We start from the raw sequence: 20,809 nt of genomic DNA, 5'->3' as shown, positions 1-20,809 counted from the left end.
CGTAACGGGTACCATGGGTTTAGCATTGCCGCATCATTTATTGTGAAATCTTGTAGATCCTCAAATGGAGCCATTCACCCAAGCGGAACATGGGATGTTCTGTATCTGCTCTTTAATCGTAATGCAAAAACTATCGCATCAGTCGTTTACGTTTAAATACTGGGGAACTTGCCCCAATCATATACGCCAAATATAAGCATTTGAGAAAACAGTAATAGTAACATGCGCTGGGGAACAACAGCGTTACATTCTATTCCTCTTTTTGTTTTATTTACTTCTTTAAGCGGTCGAAAGTGTGCAGTTTGCACTTCACGGCTGATGATTTCAAGAGGCTTGAAGCGACAGTTGCTGACAAGTGAAGCCGTAACCGCGTTATTTTTACGCCACTCCGGGCATGTGATCCCAATTGGAAGAAAGCAGTCATTGTATGCCGTAGATGCGCCGAGAGGAAGCCTAGCCGAAAACGATGAAACAGTGGCGTCGAAGGTCACCTGCACCCGGTGCGGAGGCACGCCGCCGACGGGTGCACACTCCCGCGCATGGGTTTCCGATGGGTATCGAGGTGATGGTGGTGTTTCGTCAACAAGCCGCGTTCGACGGCGCTTTGGAGCACTTAGAACAGCGTGGATTTCACAGAAAGCCGATTGAATGTCATTTCATCTGCTGGTACGGGTTTATAAACCACGAGTGTGCACTCCATCCCAGTATATAGTTACAATTCCATGACTACCAATGTTGTGATGAGTGCAGAAGCGACGTTCTGACGCTGTGGAATGTGCACATAGTGAACCGCAGGAAATTATATGAAACGCGCCTCAGCTATTTTGTTCTATTAGCTGAGAAGCAGAAGGCTCTTATTGCCTCGAGGCTTCTGTAAATATGCAAATAAATTCTCTTAGATTTTGACATTCACGTACGCTGTTCAAAATCGATACCTTCCCTGAAGGCATGTAATTTCAAGCGCGAGTGCATGCATATCGGCGCATCCTTTCCTCCTCTCTCTCAAACACTCACTATTTAACACTGCAAATTGAAAATAAAGCTCAATACGATAGCATGTGTTGAAGGAAATCGGTGTTCATGGCAGAGGTGAAAACAAAATTTTAATTTGACCACAGGCGAGTGTATATATGCACAATGCTGGCATACACCGGTGGGAATGGCATACGTCCTAAGATCCATTTTATCAAAAAACTGACATTACACAGGCCTTAGTATTGTTGACTATTATGTTTGCTGCTTGGAACGGTAGGTAAGCCCGTATTTCAAGCCCGAAGCAATTTATTGCCGTTCAGTGCGGCATGAACCTAAACGGAAGAACATTGTTTTATCGTCCGTTATGAACTTGCGTCGGGTTATAGTGGTTTACACAAAATTGAACGCAAACTATGAGTAAATACAGCGATAATTCTTTAAAGCTGCCGCGAAAAAATGCCAGAAACGTCCATACATGCATACGCGTATCAATCAGAGTATATGTCTGCTACGCCGGAAATATGTGATTGATTACTTTGCATCGAGTGGCAAAGCGCAGACAGAAATAATTTGTGCTCGTGCGCGCACTTCTTAACAGGTTTGAATTTGCCGAATGAAAAACGAACTTCACTGACACATTGAACTAGCTGAACGCTCCAGCAGCTGCTGCGCGCTGCCTATCCACTGCGCTGCCGTCGCACAAAGCGGAATCGAGGTATGCCGCATGGCGTCCGGTGAGAGAAAAACATTATAGCAATAAACAAACTCTCCGCTAAAATACAAAAAGGCAAAATTTTTGAAGTATAACTCGGAAAAAGTTCTTTTTTTTTAGTTTGGGTTTAAATTAATTTTATGATTTAATGATGATGGTAATGGCAGACGATGAATGGATAGATGGATTATAGGAGCGTCCCCTTTGAAACGGGGTGGTAGCAGTTGCTATCACGCTCGTTTTTTCCCTCTCAATTATTATTGCGAAAGCAATACTACTCTAGGTTTCGAGCCTTCAGCGTGGCGCGGCCTCACCCATGTGACGCTGTGACGTCACACCCCACGTGACACAAGGGTGAGAGTAGGGCTACCAACTCAAGCGGTCGCATCCAAGGCGCAGCGCGTGACGTCACACCCCACGTGACACAAAAGTGGTCGGCGTGGCGCTCTAGAGGAGGAGCTAGTGCTCACGTGATACGTGACGTCAGGCACGTTGTGGGCTGGCAGGAGCTGCCAACTTGGGTCTCTCGTTTCCCACGGGGCGGTTATGTTAGAATCAGCCTTCTAGGTCCGTGGCATTCACGTTACCCCTATAGGCCACTAAGGCACATTCATGCGGGTTGGTTAAAGCGGGGTTTTAAGTGTGGGCTGAGGAAGAGAGAAGAAGGACGCTCGGTGACCCGCAGCTAATGCTTTCGCCCAATATTTGGTACAGCAGCGTTTAACACTTGTAATGTTTGTTTAAGATCGGTTAACTATACCATCATTCCATTTATTGAATTTTTGTTTCTACTTTACTAACATGACGTCATTTTTCTGCTTTTAAGCCACCAATCTTGCAGTGCTAGCGCCCACCGCAGATTCATTCACCCGGCCACTGGTATCTCTAAACCCCAGGGCTTCTGGAAGAGTGACTGCGCCTGCATCGACTTCCGGATGGATACCATCACATTCGAGTATAATATAGCTAATTGTTTCTGTGAATTTACCACACACTGCACACGCGTCATCTTCATGGTTAAATTTCTTTTCGTAGCTGCGTGTTCAAAGGCACCCTGATCTAGCTTCAAAAAGTAGGGCTCTGCCTCTTCAGTTATCAAAGGAAACTTTTTTCCTGATCTGCCTTTTCCACTTTCGGTATAATTCTACACGTTTCTTTTCCATAGAATGCATCCAATTTTTACTTTTTGTGGTTTTGTGACCAGCATACTTACTGGTTAGTTTCCTAGTCCTCTTCCTCCATTGTGAGTCAACGCTTTTTAGGTATAGGTATTTAAATATTTTAGCTGCCCACCTGTTACTGTCCAATTTCCTCAGGCGTTGAGCTTCCCGCAATTCGAAAGATGCCGGATTCCTTCAGCGGCTCTGAGAGCGGACGGACATGACTTTCGCGCGCTCCGAGCCCCGTTACGCGATCTCTGGACCGCGCCGCCCCCAAAATCGGGCCTCCCGGGACGCCGCGCGCCTGCAAGGCGAGCCCCGCGTCCCCGACCGTTTCTCTGCCCCAGTGATCTTCGTCGCCTGAGTTCGCTTCGGGTTCCAGACGCTGCCAGCTCTCTTTCGAAACCAGCATCCACATCCTGCAGCGTTATGACGGATGCTGCGCTGACGCCACTGCCATCTTCCACGCCACCTCTTGCCCATTGCTCTGGCACTACCGATATTAATGTCGACTCGGATGAAGCTGCACTTGCAGACAACTGCGATACCAATACAGAAGAAGGGTGGATAACACCCAGCAAAACCAAGAAAGAACGCCTAGCGCCGCGCCCCAGGCATGAACTACATACCATCGTGGTGCTCGTCTCCCACGCCCTGCGATTTGAAACCGTCAAACCGTATGCCATCTTATCCGCCTTCATCTTAATTTGAGGCAGCGCTTCCACCCCAGATACGCCAAGAACTGGAAATCCAGACTCGGCCGCAGCAAAGAGTCATCATCCTGAAAACTGCCTATGAAGTGGCCGCGAAGCGCCTCGCTCAAGTGGAAGAAATACGCATGAACAACCAAATCCATCAAGTCACGCCGTATCTCACCGCACCGCTCAACTCGTGCAAGGGTGTTATCCACGGAGTGGATGCGGGCTTTTCCAACACTGAATTAATGAATTGCCTGGACAGCATTCAAGCCACCATCATCACGGCGAGTATGATGGGTGAGACCGAATCAGTTCTCATAACATTCGAAGGCACCACTGTCCCCCATGCAGTGCTTTTCCGGCGAGCATCATACAGGTGCCACCCTTATCATTCAAAAGCCCTGAAATGTGAAAGATGCAGGACCTAAGGGCATCGTACCATGAATTGTCCCCAAGTGCCGACTTTCTGGAGATGTCCTACGTGTGCTACTCCTTTGCATCAAGATCAGACAGCACATGAATGCATTCCCTGGTGTTATCGTGCACTGCGGCGGTGAACATCCTTCTTTCGATCCTACATGCTCAGTGCAACAACAAAAGGACAAAGCCAGTATCAAGGCAGCCTACGACCAGCGAACTAGTACACCTCCGCAAAAACCTTCAAAAAGCCATTACACGGATTTCGTCACCCGTCAAGCGCGACAATCGCAGTCAACAAACAGAGCCGCCGCGAAAAGCACCAACAAGAAGACAAACGCGAACCAGCTGGCACCGCACCATCAGCGACTTGACATACCATGCTGCACAATTCAGCACCAAGCATCTGCGCTCGTGCAAACATCAACGCTACCACAAACATGGGTATGGGGACGTGTGTCTCCACCTCCTGCAACGCCTATTGAACCGTCACAGCAGTGCACCCAACAACGACCGATTCTCCAGCCGGCCATTCTACAGCCTCCAGTCGGAAGAGTTCCGAAGCCCACTTCGGATAACAAGGCTTCCAACGCTGACCCCACGTACCGAGGACGCACGATCGCCGTCCACTTCACCGCCCGCAAACCCGCCTGGACTTTCTTCGCCAACGAATCTGCCAGGTACTCCTCACCCCTATCCAGTACCCCTTACTTATTCCTCCCCCATGCCCAAGCTCCCTCTCCTCATCAGCACATTAACCAGCAACTCACATTGCTGAAAGATTAGCTCCGCGTGAACAACATATAGCTGAACTCGCCGAACGCATGACAAACTTGGAGAAAATTGTGTGCAACATTCTGAGTATGGTTAACCCCCTTGTCTGCGCATATAGAAGAGCTCACCAAAGTTGTAGTTTCATTAGAAAATAGTTTTTCCGCTCTCTCATCATCACAAAAACCTATGGAAGCAACATTTCAATCTCTCAAAAGACCTCGATTGCCTGAGCCCGCACAACCGGGCATTCCTCCTTCACAGCCTCCACTCTCCCCCGCAACCGGATCCTCGTATATTTCATATTGGATGTTAAATCGGCATTCAGCGTCATCCAGTGGAATTGTACGAGCTTGAAATCCAACCGCACGCCCCTTCATCAGTGGATTCTTACCCTCCCGTTCCTTCCTCAGGTTATCTTACTTCAGGAAACTCGAAATGCGATGAATATTCCTGGATATCGCGTCCTTCATGCTCAACCAAACGAGGCCCCACTCGTGTCCACATTAATTCGACGGGATCTCCAGTATGAACCTTTAGAACCTCCCGCAGCTCTTGCAAATCAACTGACTGCATTCGCTTTCTACCCCTCCCCAAAACGTAAACCGTTTTGTTTTTTTAATTTTTTACAATCCTCCTAAAGAACACAAACTCTTCAAGGCCCTTTTCAGTTTCACTGCAGAGCTCGCCAATAAGTATGAGGTCCTTTTGGCCGGCGATTTCAATGCCCCCCCCCCCAGTCAGCCGGGGATATCGGAGCACCCCACGTCCAGGCAGGCTTCTGCATTCGTATATCACACAGCAGCATTTCACTATAATTAATAATCCTGATACCCCAACCAGGGAAGGTGTAGGTCGTCAGCTATCTACCTCACCTGACTTCACACTCTATCTCGGATCTGCACATGTCTCCTGAACTCATACTCAAGAACAACTTTTTAGCGATCATTACATTATCCTTATTTCATTAGACATGTGCTCTCGAAAACGTAAAATTCAACTCAAGCACACCAATTCGGATGCGTTCCGCAAACTTCTTGTGAATTCAAATAGCTTCACTGAATCGTATGATGAGTGGGTTCAATCTGTAAAGCAGGCGCAGGCACAAGCAACTAAAGAGGAGGTCACCACGGCCCCTGCCCAGCATCCAGACCCGCATCTGATCGCGCCGTAAACGGATCCTGAGGCGGATCAGGGAGCAGCCCCAAAATTACCAGCTTAGGGAGTGAATAGAATCTTTGGATCTTCAAGTCCGTCAGCACTGTGCTTCCATTGAGAACTCGAACTGGGCAAAAGTATGTGATCAGATTGACGGCAGCTTGCATCAAAAATCTGCATGGCACCTACTTCGTGCTTTACTTGGTCCGCAACCGCCCCCCGTACCAACTCTAGGTAAGCACCTAACCGTACGGCTCTCTGATTTATTCATATATGTCACTTGTACCTCTGCTTTTAGGCACAAATCCGCATTTCCGAAAGTAAGCCCGGGCGCCATAATTCATTTCCAAATACCCCTCAGCACCTGATACTTGTTGTATCCCCACAATCCACTATGCTTTATTATCCAGGCATTTCTTCGCCCTTTTGCCCTTAGTGATTGCTCATGCTTTTCAATGTATGTATATCCTTCGTTTACCCATACCCCGAGATATTTATATTGTGCCACTCCGAGTATTTCATGTCCTATTTTAAGACCGTGATCAGTTGAGGCGTTGAAAATCATCAGACCTGACTTAACAGCGAAGTGTCCCCTTCATCTCCGCAATACTTAACTAGAGTTTGCAAGTCTTCCTGGCTATCTGCTAACAGCACAGTATCGTCTGCATAAATTAAAACGGGGAGGCGCTGCTCTACCACCTCTCCACCTAATCTATATGACAGGTTAAAACCTAGGTTACTTTCTTGTATCCTCCGCTCCATATTTATCACATAAAGCATGAAGAGCAGAGGTGATAGAGGACAACCTTGTCTTAATCGTTTGCATACCTTGACAGCTTCCGTACTTCTCATCCCTTCCCCTGTAATTTCTACTTTGTTATCCCGGTATATTTCCTGTAGGAAATCTGTTATCTCATGAGTGATACCTTCTTTTAATATGTTCCAGAGGAGTTCCCTGTTTACGTTGTCGTACGCCACGCCCCGTTTACGTCCAGGAAGGCCAAACACAAAGGTCTATTTTCCACTCTAGATATTTCGATGCATTGGGTAAGCACGAACAAGATGATCATCTAAGCGCTTACCATTTCTGAAGCCGTTCTGAAGTTCTCCGAGTATCTTCTTACTTTCTACCTATGATTTCATCTTTAATTTCACCGCATGCATGGCCAACCTGTATATAACAGAAGTTATGGTAATCGGCCTGTAGGATTTTATGTGCATCCTATCTTCTTTCCTTTTATAAAGCAAATTCATTTTACTCTGCCGCCAGCTGTCCGGAATTTGTTTATTCGTTATCACTGTTTTCAAAGCTTTTAGCAACGTTTCCTTACTTCTTGGACCAAGTTCATTAATCAGCTTAATCGGAATTTCATCTGTTCCCGAGATCTGCTTTTAGGAATATTTTTTTCCGCATTATCCCGTTTAGATTGGTCAGTTCTAAGCTGTTTTGTATTCGGCTATCTTGTGTTGCTTCCTGATTTGCTGAGATATACCCTATCGTCGCTCTTAAATGACTCGGCTATTACTGATGTAATGTAGTTCACAGCATTGTCTCCCTTTGTCACAAGCTGTCTTACCTATACAGCGGAAGTTGCGGGATCTTCTGCCTCAGGAGCGAAACTCACGAGACCTCGCCGCTCCTCTGAGCAGGCTTCGACATGACGGCGGGCAGCGACCGCGCGTCCTTGACGCGGGGACTGCGTAGCCAGCCGAGAGTAAACGCATACTGCAGCAAGCCCGCGGCAGTGCGCTCTGGGAAGATTCAGTCTTCCGGGCCTCTCTCGCGGCCGCTCTGGGAAAGCGTCTTGTGTTTCACCGGGCCCGCGATCGACGCATCGTTCTCCTCATCTGTACGGCCGCCGCTACCGATCAACTCAGCCTTCGACGCCTCAACTAACAAGAAAGCCGTGAGAATTCTTTTTTTTTTTGCCACAGACGGTTTTTAATAGAACATGTTTTCGCCTTTGTTAACCTTTATCTGACTTAGTAATATTTTTACTCTATATTTTCTATGAAACCCTGGCCTATACTTATTATATCCGGGTTTTCCTCTTGTCATTTACAGAGTAGTCTTTTATCACTATCGTGTCATGGCGTTTTATTTTTTTTACTACACTCTAATATTACGCAGTGTAATTTGGACTACTGTCTATAAATATTCAATTGTTTGCAAAAGAAAGTGACCTTCTTGAACTTATTCCTCAATCACACGCTGACAGACGTACTTCACGGGTTGACCAGCCTAACTTTTAAATGTGTTCTCAAACCTGATAGAGGGATGACGGGTAACCGTAAAGGGGATCCCGTGCCTCGGTTAACCGTAAAGGCGGGGGTTTGTGACATAATTGGCGTCCACGAACAGGACTGGTCAACAAGTGTCGGTGAGAGAGGGAGAAAAATAGGTGCAATATTTTTTTAGTGTTCTGTCCTAGCACTGCATAACGCTTCCTCCTAAGATGGCCGATGCAGTGTTAGAACGATTTGTTGAGTATGGCTAAACATTTGGCTTTGAGGGTCAAGAGCTGCTCAAATGGGTAGACCAAGAGCGAGCTCGTCGCAGAGAGGAACGCAATGAGGAACGTGCGCGGCGGAAAGAGGAGGCAGAACTGTAGTCGCTAAAGGCCCGCGAACAGTCTAAACTTCGTATGGCGGAGATGGAGAAAGAAAAGGAGTTACTGATGCTCCGACGAGATCTGCCGAATAATCCGGCAACTGACGCTAATAGCACCGGAAAGACAAGGTCAGAAACGGGAGAGGGTCAAGTTGCTCGGCCCGAACGCATAAGCCCGTACAAACTGATGCCGGTTTTTAATGAGGGCAGGGACGACCTTGACGCTTACCTCATGCCTTTCGAGTGCGTCGCTGAGAGTCAGTTGGCCTCGCAATCAGTGGGCTACAGCTCTTAGTCTATGTTTAAGCGGCGAAGCGCTAAGCATTTTTTAGTCGCATGTCTGCGTCCCAGTGCTTGGACTACAACAAGCTCCGGAGGCACTCATGATTCGCTTCCGTATGACAGAGGAAGGGTTCAGAGAAAAATTCAGGTCTGCTAGTCCCCGGAACGAGGAAACGTGTTCACAATTCGTGACGCGTCTACAGAACTTCTTAGACAGATGGATAGAGCTGTCGGACACAACGAAAGAGTATGCAGATCTCTTTGACCTGATTGTAAGGGAACTGTTCCTGTATAATTGCGCCACTCCGCTACAAATGCTTTTGAAAGAAAAGAAGGACACATCCTTCGCAGAAACAGTAGCAAGGGCAGAAAAGTATGTGGAGGCCCATGGCTGGTCGAACTTCGGATAGCGAAGCACCCCGAAGAATAAAACAGAAAACGCCGTCCCCAAGACTATACCGAGAGAAATGAAAATTTGCTTCAGTCATCGGATGCGAAGAGCAGCGATGAAAAGAAGTGTTTTATTTGTTCATGCACGGGACACCGCCCCGAAATTTGCCGGGTCGCCACCTCCGACGGATCGGGACCGCCCAAGAAATGCCACAAATGCGGCAAGCCAGGTCATCCAAGCTGGAGATGCTGGGCAAATGGGGCACCAAAACGAAGAGAAGAAAATAGGGAGTCCGCTGCAGTATGCATTGAGAACGGATACCTAGAACTTAAGGACGGAGGGAAGATCCCCGTCATCAACGCTGGCTTCACCAGTAAAGGATGCGTTGTCAGGGAATGCTTACCTGTCGTAGCCGGCATGACTGGGGGCCGCACAGTTCGATTCCTGAGAGACACAGGCTGCAACACGGTGGTGATAAGGAAGAACTTAGTACGGAAGGAAGATATCACCGATACGAAGTCTCCAGTTTACTTACTTGACTGATCAGTCTTAATGCTCCCAGAAGATTGAGTCGATGTCGACACCCCGTACTTTAAAGGACGACTTCGTGCTAAGTGCATGGAAAATCACTTTTATGATTTGGTGCTGGGGAATGTGGAAGGTGCCAGGCTAACAGACGACCCCAATCGAAACTAACTGGCAGAAGACTACAGAAAGCGAGACTACGAAGTCCACTGAAGTGAAGCGTGAAGCGCGCCGCTGCATCCAGTCCGGCCGTGACCAATCACCGCTCTGCGATGTTACTTGCAGCCTTCCAGAGCACCGTACAACTCGGCCACAAAACTCCCTAATTGGTCGACAAGTTGGTGACGTCACCTAGTCTCAGATCACACACACGCCAAGGGCTTTTTAAAATGTTGAGAGGTTTTGATGACAACGTAAGGTCATGGTACCCTCGAACAATCAAAGAAATTCGTGACACGCCGTTTTTTTTCGTGGGACGCAGACTGCCCTATCGCATTTTTTGAAGCGCAAGCTTCCTGCGCTAGGTAAAGCAAACGTCGCGTAAGCCTCAGTTCGACCTTCAAGTGACCTTGACAGATACTTTCATTTTTGTGAACCAATTTACAATCGAAGTGAAAGCTTCACAACGCTAGGTAGAGCTGGTTCTCGCGTGACAGTAAATTTCATCTTCAAGTGACCTTGACCTCATTAAGCGTGCGTGTCCACGATTCAGTGGTGTCCACCCAAAAGAATACTGCACCTTCCATTCCACAAAACTTAAACGGAGAGGCAGCCCTCTGTTCTGCGATGTCAGCTCACGTTAAAGGCCCCCAGGTGGCCGAAATATTAAGCTTTATTAGCCTCGTCCATCCAAGGTCATCGGCGTGATAAATTTGACCTCGCGGGTGCGGCGCGCGAAGACGGCGGCGCTCGCTTCTTCTGCTGCTTCGCTTCTTCTATTTCGCACACTTGCTGCCTCTTCACACGCCTGGTAAACTTTACTTGTACCGGTGCATATCTCCACCAATACACAATATTGCCTGACACAGTGCCACACAGCCATCGAGTCCCTTGCGTATGCCCTTTCCCCCAACCGACACCGCTGCCAATCTGGCTCGCCTCCTAGTCCTCCCCCTTCGTCTTGCCCTCCACACCTTCGTCTCATCTAGACACGGCTGTTGTGTCCTTGATGTTCGCATATAGCTACGAAGGAGTCGAGCGAAAGGACTGTAGACACCAAATTTTGGTGGCACTTTTTTTTCTTGTTAATGATGTGTAAGTCATTCCTGCATATTGATCCGCACGCAGGTTTCGCCTACGACCGCTAAATAATTTATAATTGAATTTTCTTTTCTCAGCAGTTTCAGTTTCAGTAGCCGAGAGATGGCTGTGACGTCACTATCATGTCTTGTCGCGCGGCATGAAAAAAAAAAACAGCGATATAATCGCTGATTCTTCACTTGTAGTGAGTGGTGTTCTTGAGGCAGGCTGGCTTTATCATTGTAGTGAATTCAAATGACACAGGAAGGATTATATCACTGTATTTTCATTGCTCGCGTTACCTAGACTTGGCTGTGACATCACATCCTTCGCTTGGTTGTTCAAAACCGAAACCGAAACAGGTGAGAAAAGAAATTTGATTATAAATTATTTAACAGCCGTAGGCGAATAGGGCATGGTGATCCGTGTACAGTAATGTATTAGGCATCATTACAAATAATAAAACACGAACCCAAAAAGGCATCTTGTGAGCATACTAGCATTGCTATGGCTTCACTCAAAGTTTTGGCATTGATGTTGAGCTGTGACTTTTGCACTGAGTAGAGCGAAAAACGCCCCAGTACTCGGATATCATCGATATTTTTAAAAATCCACGTGGGTCAAATCGATTCGGAGACGTCCAGTATGTCTCACCTGATAGCCCACAGCATGACATCAGAACCTAAAAATCCTTTAAGTACTTGAAACACCCTGGCAATGCCGGTGAACAGAACTCCCAAGCGCTTGGCAGGCCACTTCCACCCCCCCCCCCCCCCCCCCCAATGGCCTCCACAGGCTTCACCCAGCCCATTGACTTCCACTCCAGCAGTGTTTTTTTTATAACCTCCTTGCACTGCCCTCCCTTGGAACGTTATGACTTTGGAGCTTCCTTGTTGTTCATAAACTACTGCAGGTTTCCCTCTTTTCAATTGTACCCGTGCGCGCGCAGTTTTACTACAAGATCTTGTACTCATGTGGGGGTAATGTCAGACCTGCCAATGTCAGACACGACCTGCTAGATACGGGCGTGTGACTAGGTGTGGCCCCTTCGTTTTTCTGTAATTTGTGATCGCAATAAGGGGGTGTATGCTGGTCGCATTGAAATATCCATGCGCTGCAGGAGGAGCAGTCTTACATTTCGGTCCTGTGACTAAACTATGCAGAGCAACCTGCGGACGCGCTCGTGCTGTTAGTAGTATAAACTCAGCTGGAGACGTCAGAAGCTGGGCCTTTGGGTCCATTGTATAGTGCACTAAATACAGTATAGCCAATTACCCATTGAGTGTGTCGGTTATAATTATCAGTCGTAGGGCCTAGCATAAAAGCGCAAGATGGCAGCAAGTAGCAAGCAATGCCGGTTTTCGAAGCGTTCATTCTTAAAATAAACTCGTGCGGGTTACTAAGGAATGTAGAAACCGCAGTCATTACTATACCTTTCTGCGACTGTTACTAGCATGCTACTAATTGTTTACTACCCCAAACGCAGTGCAGGTATTAAGCAAGATAGTTGATGCAGCAGCGGCCACTAGTTACTAGACCTGAACTAGCAGCGGTTACTAGGACTAAAAAGGTGAACAGAAATTCGTAAAATAATGTGGACATGGCTCGCACCAAGGCGGCAGAGCGGACTTTTAAAATAAAAACTATTAGCAACATGATCATACACTCTTGTATTTTTAATTTTTGCCATTTCAAGCGCAAAAATGACTGAAATACCTTCTTTGAACTTGTGAGTGTAAGTGGCTCTCAAACAGGGTGGCATCATGTAGGGGATATGAGCTCGCTGAATATTACTGCGTGTGCGCGCGCAGACCAGGGGTGTGCTTTCCTGCAGTGCTTCTTGTCCGACTGATATATATATCACCTGATCCGCGGTGTGGATGTGCTAATTACGTGCTCTGTCAAAACATCTGCAACATCACGGACCATTATCTTAATACATTCAGGCAACGTTTCGGCAACATTTCGCGTTGCTTGGGTGCACATGGTTACAGGTTGACAGCTAGTTCTTATTACTATAGCTCCTCTGAATAGGTTAGTTACATGGGGCTAGCTCTCTTAGTAACTGTATACTTCCTAGAAACATATGTGACAAGCACTTACTAAGTTTGCCTCAGTAACTATAGCACGACCTTTTTTTTTTTAACTGTGGTGGATTTTTCGGGATGTCGTGAAAGATAAAGCAAAACAGAAATAATCAAGCTTTAGACGTGTCAGACGAGCTATGGTTCAGTCAGTAGCGGTGATAGCACTGGACATATGCGTATATGTCATATGCATTATCGTGAAAGATTAGCCACTGGACAAAGTATGGCATGTGCAGGAGCCCCCCCCCCCCCCCCCCCCCCCTCCTAAAAAACAAAAACAAAAGAGACTGTTGTGTTGAAGAAAAACTAGGGAATAAATACAGGAAAATGTGCAGAAGACAGATTGTATGAATGAGGGAAGCGAATGTAAGCAACTTTATTCGGCGAAAGTAAATGCATCCTGAGCAGTCTCTTCCTGGTCCAGGAGTACAGTGCTTGAGTTTGCCGTATAGGGAATGATCTACCAGCCCTTTCTGGCTGAAGGGATCAGTGGTCCCAGTAGATAAACGAGTTTCCAACAACGACCGAGAGAAAAAATGGCGGTTACAACTGCAGCTATTTGCGATGTTTAATAACTATACTGTTGATGATAGTCTGACCGTGCGTCTGCGGTCTTCGACAAGTTAACAGGTTGTCACCTTTCATAACGTCTCAAATAGCCTAAATCTCCGACATCTGGTCCGATTTGTGATGTTGTGATGATGCGAAACGCTTGTTTCAGTGGTGTGCTGAGGTTCTGTAACAATACGAAGATACATGGTTTCGTTCACGCAAAAAAAAAAGAAAACTGCTTTGTAGGTGAATGACAATGTCTACCGATCAAGAACGCACTGTTGCTACAGCTTTGATGTCGTTGTCCTGTTTTACTGGCCAAAGAGCTAATACATGCGACATATGTAAACGCAAGAGGTAAGTGTGAGCAGTCGTACTGAGCGACGATGCTACCCACATTTCCACTAAATAGAAGAAGCACTAACGCAGCTGAAGACAGCGCACATGCTGGAGAGACGCGCCGAAACATGTGACGTCATGGCTACCAAGATGTTGTTTATGATTCGCCGCCAGCGCCAGATGCACTCGTTCAACGAAGAAATTAGCAAAAAATCTGCTTTCCGTTTACCTAGAAGCGCCGGCCTTTTTCTTTTTTTGAATTTTAAATCGCTCTTTTTCACCAAAATACAGAAATGGAGCGGCGACAACTTATTGCGGTATTACTTTCAACTTTGAAACAATTTTAATTTCGTCCACTGCCATGCATTCACGGGCATGCATTTTCACGGGCAGCAATGTCGGACGACACAAGTGGCTGCGCAAATGCAGCTCGCCCGAGCGCGGTTTTCGGCAACTTTATTGCCGCAAGGCGATTTAAGCCTCACTATTGATTTGTGAGGGCGGAGACACTCGCAATGAGATGGCCACGACTGCTGCTGCGGCGGCTGCGCCCCAGAGCAGGTTGCCAGCTATACGAGGCAACACTGACTCTTATATATATATATGATGCGGCCTGGCTCCTTCTGATGCCGCTATAGGGAAGCTCCTGCCCCGCAATTAGTCACCAAGGAGTGCTCGTTCGGAAAGAGGTCTCTCCGTTCAATCGACAACGTGGGGCCTAACTGCGTTACTGGTGGCCTCGCACGTGAGTCCCTATCAAATGCGCCGACAGCGTCCTCTGGGGGTACACGTGTGCGACGTTCCCAGGAGCCACTACAGCTCTTACGGGCACGACGCTTCCTACAGGCACGACACCTCTAACAGGCATAATGTTCCTGGCAGTCACGACGCCTCCAGAGGGTATGACACTTCTGACGGGTACGACGTTTCTGGCTTGCACGATGCTCCTGGCGGGCACGACGGTGCTGGCTGGCGTGACAAGTTGCTTCATTGTCTGGAAGCCGCCGCTACTGGATGAAGAAGCCCTGTGCACGGACGTGGTTCTGCGAACCGGCGCCACATGCATGGGCGCCGCCAGCGTGGGGGCCAATGCCGCCTGTGTCGGCAGAGCGTGTAATGTGGCTGGGTAGGCCTGGCGGTAGACCATGGTAGACGGCAGGGAAGGGCTGGCCGCCACCACGCTGACGATCGCCGGTGATGGTGCGGCCAAGTTCAACTGGCTGCTGCTCGTCACTACGGCAGCCGGTTGCAATATCCTGGCCGAGGGAGCGCTTACAGGCACACACACCGCCTGCAAGAGTAGACCCCATCATAAAGACAGCGAAGGGAAACTGCCCGTCGTGGAAGACACACCTCTTTATTCACACCTAACCAGCCAAGAACATTACCATCGAACGCCTCTATGACGAATGTATCTACAGCGAAACGATCGGTATGACGAAAGTGTTCGTATGTCCCGGCTGAATTCCTGTCTTTGCTAAGAATACTTACTTCAAAGAATTTGCCTGTACAACGAAGGAATTAAGGCTCACCTGAAGGCTGCTTTAGAATGAAGACACTCAGAGGCGTCGCCATTTCTCTCCGCAGCCTCCTATCAAATCGTCGATCGACACCACAGCAAAGACCGCGCGGGAGAATACAAACTACGCAGTAGCCGAGGTAATTACCAAGGCGAAGAAAAAAAAAAGCGCACTGCGCCGAATGACCGAAGTGGAACGTTCCCTCTGGCAAAAAAGCATAACTATATATAGGCACACCCATCTCTGTGCTCCATCTCGGCGGCGGCGCACACCAAACTGGCGGATGCAGCGGGTCGTTTTTAGAAGTGACGAAATGACACGAAATTGGTTGAATGCTTGCCGCCACTTCCCCTCTTCTTACATTGAGTAGCACTGTGCGTTGTGCGAAGCAAGAATTTTGACAAGAGAGACAATAGTATAGTCCTCTAGAAGAACAATTTTCTAGAGCACTATAACAATAGCGGCATTCGATGGTCTGCACCTGCACCTTGCGTTGCTCTCGGGATTCGAAGCGGAGCATAACGTGTACCTTGATGTAACAAAGTCGCCTTCAGTTGCATATTGCATTGTAAGGGGTGTGTAGAAGATAATGACTACTTTAATTAGGGATACCTTCCATTCACATTAAATGAAGATTATATTTTGCTGCACGTACTTAGCTTACTTTATTGAGTGTGATAGGGTGAGCAACCTTTAAACGAAGAGACTTGTATGACGAAGTATTTTGGAGGTCTCGAGCGCTTCGTTATAAGGTGGTTCGGTTGTATATGTTTTTGTAGTGGTACGTAATATGAAGGTCGTTACCCCCTTACCTGTGGGGAAACAAAGTAGCTGTGAAATAACTGCTGCGCTTAGCTGAATGATTGTTGTAGCGTGAAAAGCAGAAAATTGCTGCGCTTTGAAAAAGCACTTTAGGATTGGAATTAAAAAGAGCTTCGATTAGCTGACACTCAAAGACAAGCACAGTAGACAATGGACGCAAACTTGCGATTATTTTATGGCTTTTGAATTGAAACCTTATACAGGCAATGATAACAACGAATAACCAACGACCCTAAGAGGGAAACTAATCACCAGTTGTCATCTTGAACAAACGCTGGAAAATCCCTTTTATTTTTATTTCAAGCGTTTTGCTTAAGATACGCATTGGTTTTATTTCTCTCTGATAGCGGCGTTGGATATCCGTTTTTATCCTTGCCTATGTAAGGTTTCCCTTCAAAGGCAATAAAATAGCATGCACGTTTGGGCCGTCTACCTCATCTGCAGTGTCACTTCAGGCTTGCGCAAGTTGTTTTAGATGCAGCATGAAGCAATTCGCCCAGCAAGGCGCGCTTCTAAGAAACTCAAATGCCGATTCTGAAACTTTGATTGCCGCCAGGACTATGGGCATGCGGAGTGAGCGGAACCAACAAACTGCGAATGAAAAATGTGGAAGCATGAATCATGAAAAAAGAAAAAAAAAAGCGAATAAATGCTGTTGCAATATTCCAGACAATTTCTGCATCACTCGAATTCATTCGATCATCACTTGCACTACGCTGTCGACGCGAAGCAAAACCTGCTGATGGCTACTGCTTATGTGTAACAAAAACGAAAGCTTTTATCTTTAGCCTAGGACCCCATGCACGCTTGGCAAAGTAAAATGCGCATAAATAAATCGCAAAAATAGAAAGGTATGTCTGGCACGCCATTACGTTTTGTTTATTTCACGCAATAATGCCAAAGGCTTACCGCGATCAAGTGTATTGGCATTAATATATCAGCTGCTTTTTACGGAAGATAGACGGCTACCTCGCGGCAGTGCATATCTATGCTTATTGTGTGCAACGTTGAAACAAGATTTTTTTTTCGCCATTGCACTGCTGAACGTAGAGCTAGAGCGTATGCTATGCATTCGATGGCATGCTGCCGTCGTTACCTGTTTTTCTTGTTATCACCCTCGCGTGCGCAATATGTGTAGGACAAGACAACTCACACTCATCGGCTGCGATGTCACAAGGACATGCTGAGACGCCGGCGGAGCCATAGTCGCTGGAGTCGCGTACATCAGCGGCATCTGAGCTCTCGGGGCCAGCAGTTGGTGGGAAGACGCTGCCATGCTTGCGGCGAAGCGACTTCGCCCTTCCGACTCTACCATTGTGACAGAGCTTTCTCGGTGCATGGAAGAGCTGGCCACATGACTTGGAGCTGCGCCAAGAAAGGGACCAGGCGAGGGAAGCATCGATGGCATAGCCCCCATTGCCCCTATGCTCGCTGTAGGAATTCCGGTTACCATGGGTACTCCACTAGTGACAATGCTTGTCGAGGAGGATACAGCGTGAAGCCTCTTGGGTGTCTGTATCAACCTGGAGGAAAAAGAAGACATCTGCTGCATAGGTGGTCCAAAAGGGGGCATGATTGATGTCCCCTTGGTAGACATGGCGACAATTCTTCGCGTCGTTCCAGGCGGCAAATCGGCGCTTGAGTACATCTGCAGTAGCCTGGAGAGTGGATGGCCTCGATATTGCTGCTGGGATGTTTCTTCGCGTTCAAGTTGTTCACTCTCTAAAGAACGCCTTTTGCGGGCCCCGTGCGCCAGTGATCCCCTTTTGGCTCTTCGGAGTACACGAATGGGACGCTTACAGCGAAAAAAGTACTTGGCCAACATAAAACAGAACGGGATAGTTAAAAGAGCAAGGAAGGTGGCCAGAAGTAGAGATGCCCAGTAAGCGACAAATTCGAGCACGTACGTGTAGCAGACAACATCCATGAAGGAGCTGAAGAGAGCCCGAAGAAGAGAGCAGCGCCCTGCGACTGAGCTCCCCTTCCCTTGCATGATAGTGTCCACGAGGCCTTTTACGAATCGGCTATAATAGGACGGAATTATGGGGAGCAGGACTCTCTCAACGGTGGTCTTATTCAGCATGAAGCTCTTATCGCTTGGCCGGAGGGCAGACAGCTCGTCAAGACCTACATCGTCACTTAGGTTGTTCTTGATGTATTGCGTAGGCGCTGAGCGCGGATTCTGAGAAGGCTGCATAATATCGGCGAACAAATCCGTATAGCGTGAGAACGAATTTTCGAAGTTGCCAAATCTGGGGCGAGAATACAACTCTCGTAGCACGTTTTCCAAATTTAGGCGTGGAAGGAACACACCTTGTCGACGAGATGTTCTTCCATGGCTAGGCTTAGGACCTAGGTCGAGGATGGAAACCGAATCATTTTGGCAGTTCTCCAGTACGTCAGAAGGTATTATCCTAGACAACAAATGGCTTCGGTTGCTAGCTGGCCATAGTCTTTCCAAAGCATCGTCTAAAATTACGTAGTTTTTGGTGAGGTAGGGCTCACAGAGATAAGTATACCCCAGTGTGCTTCCTATGACCAGGAACATAGATTTCCATATGGCCACGATGACAAATATAGTGAAAACGTAAGCTGTCAGGGTGAGTTCGCAGCCTATCAAATGGGACAGGTGAGTTCTTTCATGTGGGTCGGTTTCGCTGTTGTGCGTGCAGGCGCCCATCAGTATGCCCACAATGAGGAGACATAAACTCAAAGTGTGCAGGATGATGAGCCAAAAAAGGTCAGATTCTACGAATGATGCTAGCGACTTGAAAGGACCTTTGTTGTCTTCGAATGCATGCACTTCTTTCTCGAGCTGACTGATGCTGTTGTGCGACGGTAGCATGTTGCAATCGCTCTCGTCCATCATGGATGCGTAGTCACTCAGAACTTGGTAAACTTTTTGGCGGTCGTTACGCGTCGCAGCCGCCACCGCTCGCGAGACGTCCCCGAGAAGCTGCTCCCGATTACGACGAACATGAGTGCACCACCGATTCTCCATCGGTTCGAACTTATCACCAACCTCGCTGTAGGCTCGTTCCATGCCTCCTAGGTAGCGCTGGTCACTGGTACATTCCTGAGCGCTTTGATACACAGGAATTCTGACGTCTGCCATGGCACTACTCGCAATGAAAGACTTGAAGGCTGTGTCGAAGTCGTCTCTCAAGACCTTCTCCGCTTTCGGCATGCGCGCGGTTCTTCTGTTGAGTGCAATCTGGGCCACCGTCAAATTGACAAAGGCGCGTAGGCCGTTAAATGTGGCCTTGACTACGGCGGGCACTTTCTCCGTCACGCTGTCGGCCATGCTGTCACGTGTGCTCAAGAGGCTTAGCAGCAGAATCGTCATGAGCACAAAAAGTACGCCAAGTGCAACGAGAAGGAACACAAAGAACGTCATGTAAGAGGGTGTCACCCGCTGCCTGAATTCGCCGGTCGCACACGTGACGGCGCGATGCAGCGTGTTTCCAAAAGTGGTGAGGCAGAAGAACACCATTACGGCCCAGAGGAAAGTAATGAAACTGCCCACGCTTGGCTGGTGGTAAGTGACGTTCTCCTTGACGGCCTCGTAAGTGGGGTTGGCGGCGGCCTCTTCGAGCACTGAGGCGTCGTAAGGAGGGTGCGCGAGCCTGGAAACGATAGCGGATCCAATGTCGGACATAAAAGGCGACGAGCTCTCCTGTTCCACATTGTACGTCTCGATGTCGGCCTCGCTGGCACTGCTGGCGATGGAGGTCACGTTGGATTCCGGCTCGGTGGTATTCGTTCGAATGCATGGGACCAGCGCCAAGACCAGCGCCAGGACAAGATCGCCTGGCGGCATGGCGACGCGACACCGGACAGCGCTCACGTCAAGCCTCGAGCTGTACAGCTGAATAGCCACTGGCGCAGCAACATGTTGCCGGCGCCTTTTCCTTCTTCTTTTTCGAACTACCCGGCGGCATCTCATTCACATTTTCACAGCACTTTTCTACACCAGAGGTGCAGCAGGCGTAATTCCGTTTTCCCAACGGTAGGGTTCCGCAACTTCTTTCTCCTCACTGGTTGTCTCTCGGTGAGTTAAACAGCGATTGTGGCTGAGAGGTGTCTCTGAACGCAACCTAAAGGTAACATACACTCATTGAAGACAGAAAATGATTACGGTAAAGGTAACTGCATAGTGTAACTGCTATCATACCGTCAACTCCTGGCTCTGTTCATGGCTGGTTTCGCGGTTATTAAGAATAAAAGGAACATCACATAATGCAACCTAAAGAGGAACACACCCCAAAAAAGATGTTTGTAATTTATTTTAATCTTGTGAATAAAAAAAATGCATTCGGCATTCGAACAGATGTTTTAGTGCTGAGATAAGTAGTGTTAATCCACTGCGCCACAGAAGCGACGGGAACGACGGGCTTTAAATGCTGTCTTATTCGTTGTGACAATTATATTTCCTCTACTTGTCGCCAACTGACGCTGCTTAGAGGACTCTACCGTTGAGAGAACGGAATCACGCGTACAGCAGGGAGCGAAATCTGATAGCTTATGGCGAGCAGGAATGAACATATACA

The 20,809-nt window shown here is 47.9% G+C and overlaps 1 protein-coding gene across 1 annotated transcript; it reads right to left on the bottom strand.

Moving 5' to 3' along the window:
• Positions 1-14,644: 14,644 nt before the first annotated feature.
• Positions 14,645-20,079, bottom strand: LOC146204872 (uncharacterized). The gene is made up of 2 exons (XM_084605437.1): positions 17,413-20,079; positions 14,645-15,208 (listed from the first exon to the last, which is right to left on the bottom strand). The coding sequence occupies exons 1-2, from the start codon at positions 20,077-20,079 to the stop codon at positions 14,645-14,647; spliced, it is 3,231 nt and encodes a 1,076-aa protein (XP_084461563.1).
• Between the last annotated feature and the right edge of the window lie 730 nt (positions 20,080-20,809).

The sequence above is a fragment of the Amblyomma maculatum genome, chromosome 1, assembly GCF_055883805.1.
Source record: "Amblyomma maculatum isolate TAMU_Amacu chromosome 1, ASM5588380v1, whole genome shotgun sequence".
Taxonomy (NCBI): domain Eukaryota; kingdom Metazoa; phylum Arthropoda; class Arachnida; order Ixodida; family Ixodidae; genus Amblyomma; species Amblyomma maculatum.
Note: the sequence above shows the minus strand (reverse complement) of the source record. Positions and strands in the feature narration are given on the sequence as shown.